The sequence below is a fragment of the Arctopsyche grandis genome, chromosome 10, assembly GCF_051622035.1.
Source record: "Arctopsyche grandis isolate Sample6627 chromosome 10, ASM5162203v2, whole genome shotgun sequence".
Lineage (NCBI taxonomy): Eukaryota > Metazoa > Arthropoda > Insecta > Trichoptera > Hydropsychidae > Arctopsyche > Arctopsyche grandis.
Window position 1 is genome coordinate 27,685,208 of NC_135364.1, and position 18,519 is coordinate 27,703,726.

Sequence of the window (18,519 nt, forward strand, 5' to 3'; positions counted from 1 at the left end):
CAATAAACAGCCCCTTCAGATTCCGGGCACTAGTTATCAGTATACATACATACAGTCCTTATATCTCACGAAGGCGTATTTTACTTGAAGCGTATTATTTTGGGTGGTTTTCACATTATATATTAGGGACATGGTAGATACTTTTTTCGAATTAAAAAAATACGACTCTTTTGGGTAAGTATAAAAATACAGTTATATCAGTATAATGGGGGGTAGGGCGAGTGAGACGACTGTGTTGGTAATCCACAACTATTTATTTCGGCAGCCGGGTAGGAAGTGAATGCTTACCGGCGAAGCACTGGCCGACCGATGGTTTTACGGTCAGTACCTCGGGGTTGCCATAATATTTTAAACTGTAAAAATGCAGAATATTCGAATTTAGAATAAGGAGGTGTCAAAAGAGGACAACGCTCGCTCTACTCTCTAAATTTATTTATTTAAGAATGGCCATGCCGGCTGATGGACCCAAAAGATCGACTTTTCAAAATTATTTTCCCCTGTTACAAGTGGACGCTGAATTTTCTACATTTTGATATCCTAAGGCCTAGTTCATAGTCCCGACAATGTCGCTGCGACAAAGTCGCAGAATTTCCGTTGTTCATACTAATGTCTAATAGTGTTCATAGTAAGCGCGCAGTTTGTCGACATTGTCGAGACTATGAACTAGGCCTAACTTCGGTAAGCGGATTATTTCGCACAATGCGATCTCGCACACGACAATCATTGCCACGAAAATTGCGAACACGGAATATCTTGCACTCTGGATGGAACTTTCGTACCCTTCAGGTATAATATAAACACAATCTACTTTAGGTCATCGACTTTAGTGAGTCTTTAATTAATATTATGTATTAGATGTATTATGAGCATTTATAAGGATTGTAAATAGGTTTTTGAGCTCTTTTTCCTATTATGCTGTAGATTAACATTAGAATAATATAATACTATGATTACTAACCAAATTAAATTAAATTGTAAAATAGAAAATGATCAGTAGATCAGAAGCTATTAAAATAGATATAAGATGTATTGTGAACATAATTTCGTAATAATAAAAAGCATTTAAAAATCAAAATCAATGGAATTTTCAGGCGCCAGACGTTTCATGATTGAGATTTTAGTAACGTGTGCGAGATCGCTTGTGTGCGGAATAATCACCGAAACCCTAAATTCGCATATTCTGCATTTTTACAATTCGAAATGTTGATATTATCTATTTTGACTGCTTGATGTCCTTAACAATATCAAAAAGATTAGTTCTTTTTCGTTTACAACAAGGTGCTTATCAATAATTGCGTGAAATTGATCAGTATGGAAATGATTGAAATAAACTATGGAAGATTTGATCGATAACGATAGGTCTCGGGCCCACAGTTTGATAGACCTGTCTAAGTTTGCACAAAATTTTCTCGGCAAATGGTCCCCTCCGCGCTTCGCTTATGTAGTATTGAACGTAGGTTCAGTCTAGCATCCCTTTCTAACTTCATACAATAAAAGGATACAGAATTAATTGATGATATGTCTGTTCCAAACATGGCCTGGTGTTCCACATCTTTTGTCACGACCAGACCCCCTTTTCAACAAAAACGATACGCTTAAAAAACACCGTGTGTACTGAATATTCAATATCTGCTAGTATATTTTAACAAATTGGAAACATTCATGGTTGTATTTGACTTCAGTGTAAGACTCGGAATGCCCTTATCATTGCAATGATCTCTTTTGATATTGGGTATATGAAGATATCATAATATAGTTGATGTCATGGTATTATATTCAAGGGTATTAAGCAATAAATTTAAGTAAAACTTTAAATCAGTTAAGGAATAAGATGTTTTATGTTTTGTTAGATGTATAAAATGGCCAAATGAATGTAGAGAAACCGTTACATCTGAATGTACGGAAAATAAAGGTAAAATTGTATCTATGAAATTAAAATACCGTTAAATAACAATTCAGAAACACAATGCAATCTGATCTTGTATTAGTAATGTAAATTTTCGGTGTATCCGAGTTCATTACATATCATGCACATTACAATCCATTTATCAATATAACAAACTGAATACAATGTGGAAATTCTGTTCCTAAATTGAAGTGTTTCTTCAATTTAGTATTTGAAAAATGAAATAAATCATTTATGTTGTAAAATGGTGAAAAACAAAACTATTAACAATTAGGAAAAAGAGCTATTATGCTTTAGATTAACATTAGAGTATTATATTATTCTAATGTTAATCTAAAGCATAATAGCTCTTTTTCCTGTTATGCTTTAGATTAACATTAGAATAATATAATACTGTGATTACTAACCAAATTAAATTAAAATTGTAAAATAGAAAATGATCAGTAGATCAGTAGCTATTAAAATAGATATAAGATGTATTGTGAACATAATTTCGTAATAATAAAAAGCATTTAAAAATCAAACAATTAATAAACGATTATACGCTTTACTGAAATAAATATATGCATGTATTTAAGTACAATTTATAGAAAATTAAAAATACAAAACTAAAGCCAAATATAATAATATGACAGAGACATTGAAATTATTGTCTAAAATTCAAAAAGTTAGTAAATTTGATTGATTATTTTGAAAATTATAGTAAGCAAAAGTCTTAAATAAAACAGTACAATGATGGTTTTGATACTAGTAAACTAATCGTTGATTTGTTCAGTGTATGCTTATATATTATAGATAAACATTTTTTTAAATAAAAGGTGCAAAAGATACTTTTCATTATGAAGAGAGTGAGTCAAAGTAAATTTTCTATTAAAAGAAGCAGAATATACATATGTACATAAGTCTAAGTAAAAAAGGACATGTATTTATGTATATAATACATAAAAAGACATTTTGTGGTCAGATTATATCATATTTGGACAGATTATATTATATCTGTTAAAATTTTTGACATATACATAGCTGCGGTTAAAATTATTATTTGCATGGAGTTCATCGAATGAAGAAACATTTAAATTTAAGAACAGATGGTAATTAGTAGTACCAAATTTAGCAAGTTTCACTTTGTAAAAATCTGTTTTCATTAGTACATATATATGTTTTCATTTCATTTTAGTACTTGTATGAAAATTTTTGTAATGAAAGAATTAAATTGAATGAATTATTTGTATCTAATATTTGGATATTAGTCTGATAACAAACTAATACCAATCATTTGTATATAAAATGGACAAAGCGGTGAGTAAAATAAATAATTTCATTAACATTCTCTTCTCCGTCGACTGAAATAAGAAGTTCCTAATATCATACATTAAAGAAATCCTCATCGTTACGAAAACTATCACATTATAGATGATCTTTTATGAATACTCATCTCTAATATGGACAGTATCTAAAAGTAAATTTAGTATTACATAGAAATATTTTATTATAACCTTGTTACATCTCATCTACATAAATCATTTGTTTATTTGTGTATTTTATAACATTTTCTATGATATGTCCTTCATATAATATATATTCAAGAATATGTTTTTGTATAATGTGTAGAAAATATAATAAATCATTGCATTTACTGTGCATAAAAGGTTTTTTTTAATTCCGTACGTGTAATTTAGATATAAGTATATATTTTAGAATTTATTTGAAACTACATATATCATACAATTATAATTTAGTAAATATTACTCAAGTTAAGTTGTTTAATATTTCTTCTTGAAAACCAATGACTATCAGATATCAAGACATTTTTGATACGGAAGAAGCTTATAAGCAGAGATTGGTGACCACGATTCTTTTCAGCACAAAAATGGTTCACTATTATCAACTTTATTTTGCTCTCTTGCTTTGTAAGACAATAGTAATTGAAAATAGTGAATCATTTTTTGTGCTGTAAAGAATCTTGGCCGCCGATCTCTGCTTATAAGTTCTTGAATAGTTTGTGGATTGATTTTAACAGCTTTTCTCAATTCTTCCTCACTGAAAATAGTTGACGGTATACCAAGGGGATCATCTATAAGGTTAATATCACCTATTTGAAATTTGTATTAACTTCACCAATACTTAAATTGATATTTCTGGTGGTTATTGCTGCTGCGTTGTGATACAATTTGAACTCGTCCAAAAAAAGGATTCGTAGATCTTTTCTTGAAAACATACTGAACCTAAAAAAGAAAGCCTAATAAATTAATTCTAAATAAATAATAAGAAAATTGTAAGAACACAACACTTATTTAAATATTAAGTAAAATTCTGCAATTTTAAGTGAAACAACTTATATATTCTAACGCCATCTTTACATTAACCTCAGAAACATGAATAAGTAAAATGAGATTTTAATAAAAAGCACTTATTGAAAGTATTATAATTATTAGAAAACGAGTATTTCGGCAATGATATTTATCGTATTTACAAATTTTGTATATAATGATCAGATATAATCTGAATCGTTATTCGAGAGAGCTGTCAAAATGAGAAAATGGAGGTTGCCATATGAAAAAATAAAACAATGTTTTCGAAATAAATCTAATTAAATTTCCAAGAAATTGTCTCTGGGTAGCTATTTTTCTGTGTTTAAAAATACACTTGAAGATAATATAAAAATTGTTTGGTTATTATCTTATAATTAAATTGAAAATGAAAGATACGGGTACACAGTGTGAACATATACAAATATTGTGTCCCTAGTATAAAAACAATATATTTTAACGTCCGTTGTAACAATCAATAAGAAAAATACAAAAAAAAGATCAGACTTAAAGAAATTCGTTTTGTTGTGATTTGTGAGAATATGAAATGATACAGTTGATTATTCAAAGTTAAAAAAACATCGAGAAATTATCGACGAATATTGGCTGTCCACGGTCTTTAGTTTAGGATCATCTTCGCATAGGAAATTGCACAGACAGGGAATTTGGGAATATTTTTTTGATTAATTTTCGGTCCCCCTAATATATATGTACTTATATACAGGGCCGGCGCGTGGTCTATGATAGTCTCAGATAATATTGCATTTAGAGGATTTTCAGACAAACTATTCACCGAAAATAGCGGTAATTTTTTTTAAATTGTTGACTTGTTCCCAAAATATATAATTTTTGTAAAAACAGATTTTTCTTTAGAAAAGGCGCTAAAAATTGAACCGCACGTACAAGAAAAATATAAGGCGCCGGCCCTGCCGATATACATATATACTTTAGGCAATTGACGTTTGTTTGTAAACTGATTTTTCAATCAACAATTCAATCGTTTTCTTTACTTGAAATTATCGATTAATCGAACAATTATTACTTAAATACCTTTTTCAGACGGTCCTGTTTACATTATAATAAAGTTTTGAATGACCTTGATATATTTTCAGATACTTTGTTTTTTTCAGGAAAAGATGATTTGGTGTCGCATTAATTTCATAGTTTAATTTTGACTGCCATTTATTATTTTTTTGTTTCGAAAAGTAACATATGTACTTAAATAAGTTATTAAGTATACAGTTTTAATTTAATTTCTGTTTTTTTTTGTTTTTATATATATTTTTTTTGCTCTCTCATTTTTATTTTTATAGATTTTTTTAATGTATTTTAATTTTTCTCATTTTATTTGCAAATACATATATGTATGTATAATTTGTATAATATGTTTGATCAAACCCCTTGGGGTTATATCAAAATAATTTCGACTGCCATTCATGTTTTTTGCGACTATATTTATAAGATTGTTAAAATGTATGGTAACTTAGGTCTGTTTGTTAACATGTGTTTCTTAAATTATTGTATGTGACTAAATAAATAAATTAAAATGCCTACATTTAGTAAGTTCCAACGGAATATTTTATATTACATCAGTGTGTGGTAACGCCATTTCTTTGATAAAATTTCCCATTCCCAATTTGAAATTATATCAGCATACTATATTTTAGATGCACGAATAGACAGCACAATAATGTTTGTTTAGTGAATAAGCGAGTGATGTGCGGAGACGAACGAACAGAAACAGGTCGACGGTGTGTGGAGCGTGGAGCGTGGAGAGTGAAGCAGTTGGCAGCAGTGGTTGGGGTGTGCGTGTTTGTGCGGTGTCAGGTGTCTGCAGTGCGCGCAGACCGCGGCCCGGAGCGGACGGCGCGCTCTCCGGCTCTGCATCCTCCGCCCCCCCCCCCCCCCGTAGTCGGCGAGCGTCGTTCGCTCAACGCTCATCGATCATCGATCATCGATCATCGACCATCGACCATCGATCCTCACCCTGACGGCACACAGAGTGCAGTGTCGCGTGTCACGTCACTCCGCTCCACCTATGAGGCGGTGAGCCCGAGGGAGAGGGAGAGGGATCGGTGAGCGCGCAGTGTGCAGTAGTGGGGATCGGGGATCGGGGATCGGGGATCGCGGATTGGGGACTGGGATCGAGGCAAAGGGAACAGGAGCGATGGGCAACAACGCAGCCGCCGCCAACAAGAAGGTGGACGCCGCGGAGAGCGTGAAGGAGTTCCTGGACCAGGCCAAGGAGGAGTTCGAAGAAAAATGGAAGAAGAACCCGACGAACACGGCGGCGCTGGCCGACTTCGAGCGCATCAAGACGCTGGGCACGGGCTCGTTCGGCCGCGTCATGATCGTGCAGCACAAGCCCACCAAGGAGTACTACGCCATGAAGATCCTCGACAAGCAGAAGGTGGTGAAGCTGAAGCAGGTGGAGCACACGCTCAACGAGAAGCGCATCCTGCAGGCCATCAGCTTCCCCTTCCTGGTGAGCCTGCGCTTCCACTTCAAGGACAACTCCAACCTGTACATGGTGTTGGAGTACGTACCCGGCGGCGAGATGTTCTCGCATCTGCGCAAAGTGGGCCGCTTCACGGAGCCCCACTCGCGCTTCTACGCCGCTCAGATCGTGCTCGCCTTCGAGTACCTGCACTATTTGGACCTCATATATCGGGACCTCAAGCCCGAGAACCTGCTCATCGACTCGCAGGGCTACCTCAAAGTCACCGACTTCGGATTCGCTAAGCGCGTCAAGGGGCGCACGTGGACCCTGTGCGGCACCCCAGAGTATCTCGCCCCCGAGATCATCCTCTCCAAGGGGTACAACAAGGCTGTGGACTGGTGGGCTCTGGGAGTGCTCGTCTACGAGATGGCCGCCGGCTACCCGCCCTTCTTCGCCGACCAGCCCATCCAGATCTACGAGAAGATCGTGTCGGGCAAGGTGCGCTTCCCCTCTCACTTCGGCTCGGACCTCAAGGACCTGCTCAAGAATCTGCTGCAGGTGGACCTCACCAAGCGGTACGGCAACTTGAAAGCGGGCGTCAACGACATCAAGGGGCACAAGTGGTTCGCGTCCACCGACTGGATCGCCGTCTTCCAGAAGAAGATCGAGGCACCATTCATACCCAGGTGCAAGGGCCCTGGGGACACTAGCAACTTTGACGACTACGAGGAGGAGGCGCTGCGCATCTCCTCGACGGAGAAGTGCGCCAAGGAGTTCGCCGAGTTCTGAGCTTGTCGGCCTTTCTCCAGCCCCTGTCCACCTGCGTCGAGGCAGCCCCCAGAATGGGACTCCGCACCGCCACATCGCCTCATCGCCCATCGCCACTGTGAATCTCCGTTTTCGCTAGCCTCGGTCCACACTCCGGGCTGCAACATCCATAGCCCTCCTTCCCTCTTCCTTCCTCTCCTCTCCTCCCCAATATCTATGCATACCGCTCGACTGTATCCTCTAGCCGGGATCACCGTCCTGGACGGCCAAATTTTCAATAAAATAAAACAACAAAAACAAACCGAAAAACGGTTCAAAAATGACACGAAAAAGATGTGTCTGAATTCGAAATATTACATGCATAATATGAAATGCCGCATGATTTTGTATCGAGTCATGTGACGATCGAAAGGCATTGAAATTTTCTTCAAAAAAAAAAAAATTGCATAAAATTTTCAAAAAAATAAAATCAACTCAATGTAAGCGTAAAATACGATGCTAAAAGAATTTTGTATAACAATCGAAATGAGATTCAGTTTTTTTTTTGATATCTAAAAAAAACTCTCAAGGTCGAATTTTCTCACCATAACAAAACTTCGTCTATTTATATAGATAAAGTAAAAAAAAAAAAACACGTCATAATGTTATAAAAATCGTGTAATGATGGAAACGCTTGATATTTTCTTCATTAAAAAAAGTTTGTTGTATCTAAAAAATGTTGCAAATTTTTAAAAATAATCGATTTAAATTTTTAAAATAAAATTTTTGATACCATCTCAATGTAAACGTGCACAAATCAACGTTGCAAATTCTTTGCGTTTTATCATTAAAAAAAATAACAAATTTTTTCAATGTTTGCAAACAAAAAAAAAAAACAATAACAATAGCACATATTTTTAAAAAATTTACGTTTTAGTAAAAATTCTGAATATTTTCAAGCATCATATTATTATACATACGGTAAAACTTGATAAAATCATTTTTTTTTTTGTGGATTATCACAAAACTAATTAGAAAAATTGTAACCGAAACCTTTACCGCATTGAAAAAAAGTCCCGCTTAGAAGTAAGATTGTGCGTTCGGTTTACGGTGGCGTCTGAAACTTTCATATCATATAAACGAAACCAGACAATTTTTACAGTAAAATTTTGAAGACATCACCGAAGAAGATCTCCCGGCTTCCTGACCCCTCCCCTACCCTCGCTGTATACAACGCATGATGTATGTGTGTGTCGCCTTGAATCCTCAACTAAATAAATAAAACACTTAAAAATTGTACGATGCCGAGTTCCATGTTCGAATCTTGTATCGGTGCTGTTGTGGTGGTGTGTGATGACTTTTCCAAAAGTATATGTGCATATGTATATTTTGAAATCAACGGATTGGACCAGTGTCGTTTATAATATTGCCGCCCCGCCCCGACGTGAAGATTTGATGGTGATGATGATGATGATGATTATGCATACTTCCTCCTGTGTAATAATCGTGCACTCTTCTCTCTCTCCCCTTGTGTTTTTCAACTTCCCGACTAGGTGTTTTGATGGAACGTTTCTGCAATTTTCATATATATATATATATATATGTATATATATATATGTTATCATTATTGTATAGTTAAAAAGAAATATTGAAAAAAAAAAAAAAGATTTTGGAACGTCGACTTTGCCGAAGAGTCGGAACGAATGTGCGTAGTCTGACGGAGAGTGTGGGATCGTGCAATGTTGGATGACGAGCGAGACGTGCAGCTCTCGTTTGCTCCGCTTTATGTGATCTGAATATATAATAAATATAATGCAAAATAAAGAGAAAAAACTTTGCACTAGTACGAGCGACCGGAATCCGGGAGATCATCGCGGCCATGATTGATCCACTGTAAACGTGATGATTCCGGGGTTTACGTTGTCGTTGTCGTCGTCGTCGTCGTCGTCTCCAGTCGCATTCTGGAGCTCTGAATCTCACTCCTCTTGGATGCGGCCGGAAAGTGCGGAGCGAAGAGTCTCCGGGTGCATAAAAGTTTTAAATAAATAAATAATAAAAAAAAACCAAACAAATTTATAGCGATGTAAGAATATACATTTATATATATATATATATATATATATATATATATATATATATATATATATATATATATATATATATATATATATGTATCTATATATATGTATCTATATATATGTATCTATATATATGTATCTATATATATGTATCTATATATATATATATATATATATATATATATATATATATATATATATATATATATATATATAAATATTATTTTGTCTTTATCGAACTGAATAGGTACCTATCTCTGTGAGAGAGTGATTGTTAGGAGATATTTTAAGGAGTTTAGTTTTTAAACTTGATTTTTGTCGGCACGTTGCTAAGCAACAGGCATCGGCCATCTCCGTTCAGTCATTCCGTCAATTTTTTTTGTTGGGAATGTTGCATTGCATAGTCGTATGTGTGTGTGTGTGTGTCTGTTTTTAATTTTAGTGCAATTTTATGTGCCCCCCCCCCCCCTACGTGCCGTGTATTTATATTAGTACAATCGTATCAATGTTAGGTAAATGATATTTTTTATATGGTGTTCGTTTTCCGATGCACTATGGAGATATGAATTTTGATACATTGATATGTTATTTGCTTCATATGTAAGGAGAGTGACTTTCAAGGTATCCAAAGTAAACAAATTGTAGATTCAACGCAAGTTCATTGACTGACATATTTTGTAGAAATGTGTCAATGTTATCGTTTCGTTACAGGTTTTTCATTCTGAATTGACCTTTTTTCAGTTCAAATTGACCCCTTTTCGTTTCAAATTAAATCTTTTTCATTTCAAATTGACCCCATTTCGTTTCAAATTAAATCTTTTTCATTTCAAATTGAGCCCTTTTCGATGTCAATTTGAAATTAATAAAAAGGGTCAATTTGAAATGATAAAGGTTTAATTTGAAATGAAAAACGGTCAATTTGGAATGAAAAACCTATATAAGAGAAAATAATTTTAATGTTTTTATAGTATGTATATACATTTTTATAATATATATCAAAATAATTCTTTAAATTTTTTAAAAATAATTTACCAAAAAAAAAAAGATTTTTTTTGAAAAAAAAATTCGTAAAAAAAAAGATTTAAAACTTTATTTTTGTTTGGGAATAAATCATGATCATGAATTGGTTGATTACAAAATTGAGATAAATGGTGTAACTTTCAAGCTACCCAAAGTAGACAATTTATAACTAAAATAAAAGCTTTTAAAAAAACCAATTCAGGTGTAACTTAAGCTAACCAAAGCATACAATTTATAAATGTAAAATAAAAGCTTTTAACAAAACCAATTCAACAACTGACATATATTGAAAATGAAGTCTTTTAATAAAATTCTATCTAAAGTATATTTTACTAAATAAAAGTCATCATTTCATTCCAGAAAATAATTATTTGAAGTCATTTCATAATGATGATGCATATACGTACTTATAAAAAAATGCTTTGTAATAAAAAGCATTTAGAATTATTTTCTCAAAAAAAAAAATGGTTCATGTAGTTAATGGATTTTTGTTATATGCATCGGTGTGTAATATTGAACCGATGATGCGAGGCTCCATAGCGTTTCGGTGAATGTAATCGAGTATATATAATATATACGTACATATATATATATACAATGATGTTTTTTCTCGTTGCACTTTTACGAAGCTTTGTACGTAGTAGTTAAGCTCGTCCCGTACGTCAGTCTTATCTCACTTAAGATTCAAGTTATTCAGTAAAAGTAGACAGTCCTCGGTACTTTTGGATAGGAGCATTTTGGATTTTTATTAATTTATATATAGTATATATATATATATATATATATATATATATATATATATATGTATTAACGTCGAATATTCAAGCTTTTACACGTTGGAAATACGGGTGTGAATGATTTTTCTTGTGAAGATTCTGTGAAATTTTCACCGCACCGATATATGATGACCACGATCATGCAATATGGTAATATATTGTGTCGTGATATATATTGTATGTATGGGATCGAATCTTGAGTCGATGCGAGATGGCCGGTGCCTGTCGATGCCTTGTCGATGTCTTTTTGTGGTAAAAAAAAAAGTATATATGAACATTTTTATAGTTTTGACATTGCATTATATGAAGAAAAAATATATAAAAAATGTGTTTTTACATGATGTGTCTCTCGTGATTTTTGTAATTTTCATTTCTGAATGTTTTCATGTTGAATAGTAGCGTTATTATTACATATGACCGTTGGAACGGTCCTTTGCCTGGACTTACAGTTCGAAGCGCTCTCGCAGCGTCGATGATGACGATGATCTTCGGCAAAGGATCGTTCACACATATATGCCTGAATGTTGTCACACCATATCATCATTCTGTAACGGCATTTTCTGCCTTTTCGAGTTGTTCGTTTATACGAGTAGGTTCTTCAGCGCTTTGTAAGACGACGTGTGTACCTGTGTGTGTGCACGTTTCTTTTAATTCTGCATAAAAAATATTTATATATATATATTATATTATTGCCATTTTAGTGTCATCTGAAACTGTATGAAAAAAAAAAATAATGAAAATCAAAAGCAATCAATATTTATGCTTTTTCTTGTACAATTGTTTACTATGTCGTAAGAATTAATTTATTAATTGTGTTGTATATCAGTAATGTGTAGAAGCAGAGGAGGAATCATGGTTATTTGTATATATTTTTATTATCACTGTGTTTCCCAATGTTTATTATTAGTCATGTTTACATTGAATATACGATATATAATGCTTGAATAGCTGATTTCTATTAATCTCTACCCTCCCCCCCCCCATTAAATGTGCACTATCAACTATATGTGTTTAATCTTTTCATCAGCAGTGGGTGTAAATAAATAAATAAATTAAAATTATCATGTCTTGGTATACATAATTAGTCATATTGTGAATATACAATGTATTTTTTAGCGCTGCTCTTTGAAGTTGAATTGAGTAGTGGAATCGATTGTGATCTTAAGACTCTTACATGCATAAGTAATGTGCCCCACACATTGTAAACTTGGATAACATGTTAGCTAATTATAATTGACCCGAAGTCAGTTAGTGTGCTCTTGATTCTGTCGCTTGTCTGATGTTAAAATTTTGTACGAGGGATGGTTTTGTCCCGCATCGCTCCCGCTGCATCAGAATTGCCTGATAATATTAACGAATAGTTTCATTCCGAGGTGTTTATTATTCCTTGATTATTTATTATACAGGTTTTTCATTCCAAATTGCCAATTTTTTATTTCAAATTAACCCTTTTTCATTTCAAATTAAACCTCTTTCATTTAAAATTGACCCTTTTTCATTTCAAATTAAACCTTTTCCATTTCAAATTGACCCCTTTTCAATGTCAATTTGAAATAAATAAAAAGGGTCAATTTGAAATGAAAAAGTTTTAATTTGATATGAACAGGGGTCAATTGAAAATGAAAAAGGGTCAATTTGGAATGAAAAACCCCATATAAGAGAAAATAATTTAAATGTTTTTATAAGATGTATATACATTTTTATAATATATATCAAAATAATTCTTCTTAATGTTTTAATTTTTTTTAAATAATTAGCTAAAAAAAGTTTTTTTCAAAAAAAAATTACTAAAAAAAAATTTAAAAATTTATTTTTGTTTGGGAATAGATCATAATCATGATCATTAGTTGACCCTTTTTCGTTTATTAGTTTTAATTTGAATTGAAAAAGGGTCAATTTGAAATGAAAAACCTGTATATAGGTACATAGTTAAATTTAATCAACAACAAATGAAATGGTCAGTATTTTTTAAATAATTGGTCAGTAAATTTTGCATTTAGTCATTAATGACTTCACATGCAAGCATATTTATATAAATAAAATAAATGGTCAGTATTTTTTTGACAAATAGTCGGTGACCGATGATATAATTATCTGACTTTTTGGTTATTATATTTTTGACAAACAGTCAGTGACCAATTATATGATTTTTGGTTGGTATATTTTTGACATACATGTAGTCATATAGTTGGTGACCAATTATATGACCAAGCGAAATTGCTGACCAATTAATATTTGATTGTTTCATGTGTTCAAAAACAGTGGTTAATTTTTCAATGTTAAATCTGACAGTTTGCATAAGCTTTAAATAGTATTTGATCGTTGTCTTCAAATTTAAATATATACGAGTAAATAAAAGTGATATATCTACAAAACTAATAACATCTTTTAATGTATTTGTTTTTTTAATGCTAAGAGTGAAATCCTGCAGTTTTAGTCATGTTTGTATGCGCATTTTTATTATCAAAAAGAATAAAGTAAACATGAATGGTTTTTAGTTTGATACACTTGACAACAGCCAAAAAAAACAAGAAAAAATCTAATTATATTTTATATACAATATATATTTTTTTGGGATTAGGCAATTTGATTGTACATTATTGTGCTGTTTTAGTTGATATAATATATATAAAAAAAAAATTATACTGTCAAATACATATAAAGCGTTGCTTTTTACTGAAGCGGTGTGTAAATTAGTTGTTTTTCTAAATAAATTAAATACTAGTGACCAGTCAATTGGTGCTTTATTTAATACAGGATATCTAGATGTCCACATGCTTAATTTACCAGACTGATGACCTTCCACCGACCGGACGTTTCATCTTCTTCGACTTGCTCTTTAACTTCATACACTCTGCCGATCTTTGCGAATTTTAATATGTAAGTTGTCTCAGCGTGGTGAAGAACATGTGCATACTTACATAAGTGGTCTTGAATATCAATTGAATGAAGGTTTTCTTGATATGTCCATTTCTTCCTATGATCGCTTGCATCCTCTTGCATTGCCGAGTGTGCTCATTGGAGACCTTCCTCGGCTCATTGTTCAATTTTTTTAGTGTTAGTTCAATTTTTTAGAAGAAATCTTAACTATTCTTGGTCATTTTTAGAATTACCATATTGTGACAAGTATTCTGTGTTCATTTTGCAGCCATGTACCAAAATTTTAACAATAATTTTATGAGATGAAGTCGTATCTCATACAAGATGGATTTCAAATGTTTTTCTCATTGGGTTACTTTTTAAACGGATCATTTCCATTTTTCTGCTCTGAGCAACACTCTTTCTACCAGAGTTATTCTTTACTTTGTCCACCTATCCCACTTGTGACCTTTGTCGCACCCCTTTACACTCTCTCGGGTAAAATTCGAGCACTTCTTTTATCAATTTTTTGTCACATTGCTATTTAAAACATTCCACTCTCTCCACTTGGTCACATGTTTTCATTAATCTCTTATCCAAGGTTTAATTTCTCGATTCATCGTTATACCAAGTATGCAACGTTCCATATGTTGGATATCAATACGACAATTACGGTGTTTATTCATGTTATATAAAAATCCAAAGCAAACATTACTCATTTTACACATTATATAATCGTTACAATTGTTGGCCAGTGTACACTTATTGACTACTTAAATCTTATAGTTTAACCTGTACACTTTCGTGCCCCCTATGGCGCTTCTGTAAATTACTATCTGATAGCAATACAAATGGCTAATAATGATATACTGGCCAAGAAGTAGCGTTTTCGATCATTTTAATCAGAAAAGAAGATCTTCATTTTTTTTACGAATTTCACGGAATGATCTGAATAAATTGGGACTATAATTATAATATATTGGAGTTATTTAGGGTAGGTCTGTGGTTTTATTTTAACATCGAGCATGTTTATTATACTATGGCGCACAAAATCCAATCGTTATATTTATTGTATGTATACTTCGTGAACTTGATGTCACGCGAACCGGCGAATGTATACATTTTTTTCTACTTCATAATCGATTATTTATTTTTTATGTAACGTTTTTGTAAGAGTTTTTTTTACCTTCCCTTTCTCAACGGGTCGAAACGTTCAAACGAGTAAGTATGCCGCCACTTATGTTACCCGAAATTCGAACGCGCATTTAAAAAAATGTAAATTAAAATATTTTACGTACAATTAATTATTGAGAACACGTATACATATTACATATACTTACGTGTTGTGTATAATAGAATAAATTTAAATTCCATTCCTATTCCCAAATGTCAAACGAATGTGGTCGTGTATTGTGGTGTTAGAGTCAAAAATATCATCTCGTGGTTCACACCCAAAAATTAAAAATTGGTTGAATTTTTGGGTGTGACCAGTTTTTTCGTGACTAATTTTCGGGTGTGACCAGTTTTTTCATGACTAATTTTCGGATGTGACCAGTTTTAGGGTGTGACCAGTTTTCTCGTGACCAGTTTTAGTGTGACGGGTGATCACATGTGACCGATCTAGAGCGACCAGTTGTCCTGTGACTGGTTCACATATGACTAGTAGTCCGTTTACCCATCTTGGTTGATTCAAATTCAAAATCATACATAGATATAAAATTTAATAAATTTTAATTGAATTTTAAATCGTAATATCATTAGAATTATTCGAACGATATACTTATAATTCGAATATAAGTTCTGTATAATAGTTTTAAGAGGGAGCGCATTTTATTTTGAGGCTATGTTTTATTTTGTTTTTTGTGCAAATCAGTACAAAGAGTTAAAATATTGTCCTCCTAAAAGTTTTTTATAGGAAATGTTTATACATATATACATAATAATGCTCATATTTATTTATTTAATTTATACTAGAAAGGCCTAACAGGTAACCTCAATGCACCTTCCTGGCCAGAAACATTGTACATTTGATACTAGTATTTTACAAAGTAAATAGATATTATACCAAATATTTAGGGTTTAAAATATAAAACTCTAATTCAAATAACAATAACAAACTAAAATAATACAAACATATAAATACATATATAGGTACATACATTAATTTTAGATTAAATAAAATAATAATAATAATTAAGTGTGTATTAAATTTATCAGTGATTTTGATTAATTTGATCAGTAAATTGTATTTAGATAGACACTAACTATTCTTTTAATTAACTAACTAACTAACTAACCTAAAATAATAGTCAATTCCATTTAGTACATACATATATAGTAAACTAGTGTTTTTATCCGACTTTGCTCAGTATTTGTAATATAAACAGCTTAAACATGGAAAATCTAATAGTAAATATTCATTTTTTTTTTTATTAAATTTATTTGAATCGAAAAAAATATTTTTGATTTTGATTTTTAAATGCTTTTTATTATTACTAAATTATGTTCACAATACATCTTATATCCATTTTAATAGCTACTGATCTACTGATCATTTTCTATTTTGCAATTTTAAATTAATTTTGTTGGTTATCTTAGTATTATATATATAATTATAATTATAATCTTAATCGATGCGGTGTAAACGATCGAAAAGCGCCAGACAGACTGAACTACAGATTAACGACACGTGTACCTTATGCGTACGCACTGCTCGCACTTACACTAAGCGAAATCTAGCCGAAGTCCCGACATACCTACCCCGTATACGTTCTGTGCTTCTGATACTTTAGTTCCGAATTTTTCCTTATTATATTATTAAAAACTCGCCAGAAAGATCCAACTCAATTTTAATAATTGCATATGTGCACATCGAAAGGTTACTCGTCATCTGATGTGCAATTTATCATTCGAGAAGTCGAGAATTGCGTTTAAAGCAGCCATCCAGTTAATCTGTGGTTCAATCTGTCTGGCGCTTTTCGATTGATTGCACCAAATAATATAGGAAAAAGAGCTCAAAAACCTATTTACAATTCTTAGAAAAAAAATATATAAACCGAATCATAATAAATGCAGGAAAATATAACCAGCGTCACCCAAGTCAAAATTACTACTATTAAATTGTTTATATACCTATATATAGTCTTTGGCATGATGATTGACATTTATATATGTATATATTTGGACGACTTCGGGTATATTTACTGTTGATTTAAATTGAAAGATTCAAATTATTTTTAGGCATTTGTCATAGTCATAGTCATTTGTTTTGAAAAATTTCAGTAATTTTTCTCTTGGATTTTTCCCACGCCTAATAATACGATGTAAGTTAAGTTCAAAAGTGTTTCTCAAAGTGTGTCAATCATCGTGAGTCACGGTCAAGGTCACACGATGTGTGCGAAATGTTACGGATTCGTACGAGGATGGCGATTGATTCGTTGGCAACGCTACAGAAGCCCATGAAACCTGATGCAGTTGGTGAAAGATCAAAGGTATTACTTAATTTTTGGTATTCGTTTGAAGATTTCGCAGTCGGAATGCACTCTACTTGCTTGGCAGTTTCCGCTGCGTCTGCCACCTGACCGAATCGTTTGAATTGCCGGGTCAGGTCATTGAATATGTAGGTAGATCAGACACAAATCACCTTGTCAATAGTGATTATCTTTTATTGGTTGGAATTGACGTCGGTGGAAATGGACGTCAGCGAATGAATTTTCCGGCGCACGATTGGCTTTTCTGACGCCAACCGAGCGCGAGTGAATGACATATGTCATGGAAAATCGCATTGCATATTGGCAAGTGGAAAGGAAGTGTACTATAAAACGACATCAGAGAAATGTTATAATAATAGAAGTGGATTTTGGCGTTATATTGATGTCAAGTGACGATTTTCCACAGACATTAAATAATTTTAATAGACTAAATAATTTTAGCATCAGTCGTATTTGATGGTTGGTGCTCGACGTATGTCCGATAAAAACTTCTCTGTTTGTTTATATTACTCGCAAGATGGGCAAGTGCATCGTTAAAAATTGCACAATGCATTCAAAAACACACAATAAACAACATGGGATACATTTTTATAAGTAAATTGATCTGCTTGTATTCCGTGTGTTGTAGCGTACGTACCGCGTAATATTGACACAATTTATTTATTCGTAAGGGCGCTTCTATTATTATAACATTTCTCTGCTTTCATACACCCATCTATGTGCTAGTATGTATGTTAGTAGTTTTTATTTTCTCAAAGATGCTATAAAGTTTAAATATTTTTTTATAAAACGAAAAAAGCTACACGAATAGTTACGTATAACTAGCCGAATTACCCGGCGTTCCCTGTGCTGATTCTATTTTATTTTACATAGATATATACCAGAAAGGTTTA

The 18,519-nt window shown here is 32.8% G+C and overlaps 1 protein-coding gene across 1 annotated transcript; it reads left to right on the forward strand.

Annotated features, from left to right (window-relative positions):
• Positions 1-6,017: 6,017 nt before the first annotated feature.
• Pka-C1 (Protein kinase, cAMP-dependent, catalytic subunit 1) lies at positions 6,018-8,668 on the forward strand. Its single transcript, XM_077439593.1, has one exon. The coding sequence runs from the start codon at positions 6,383-6,385 to the stop codon at positions 7,442-7,444; it is 1,062 nt and encodes a 353-aa protein (XP_077295719.1). The 5' UTR covers positions 6,018-6,382; the 3' UTR covers positions 7,445-8,668.
• Positions 8,669-18,519: the final 9,851 nt, after the last annotated feature.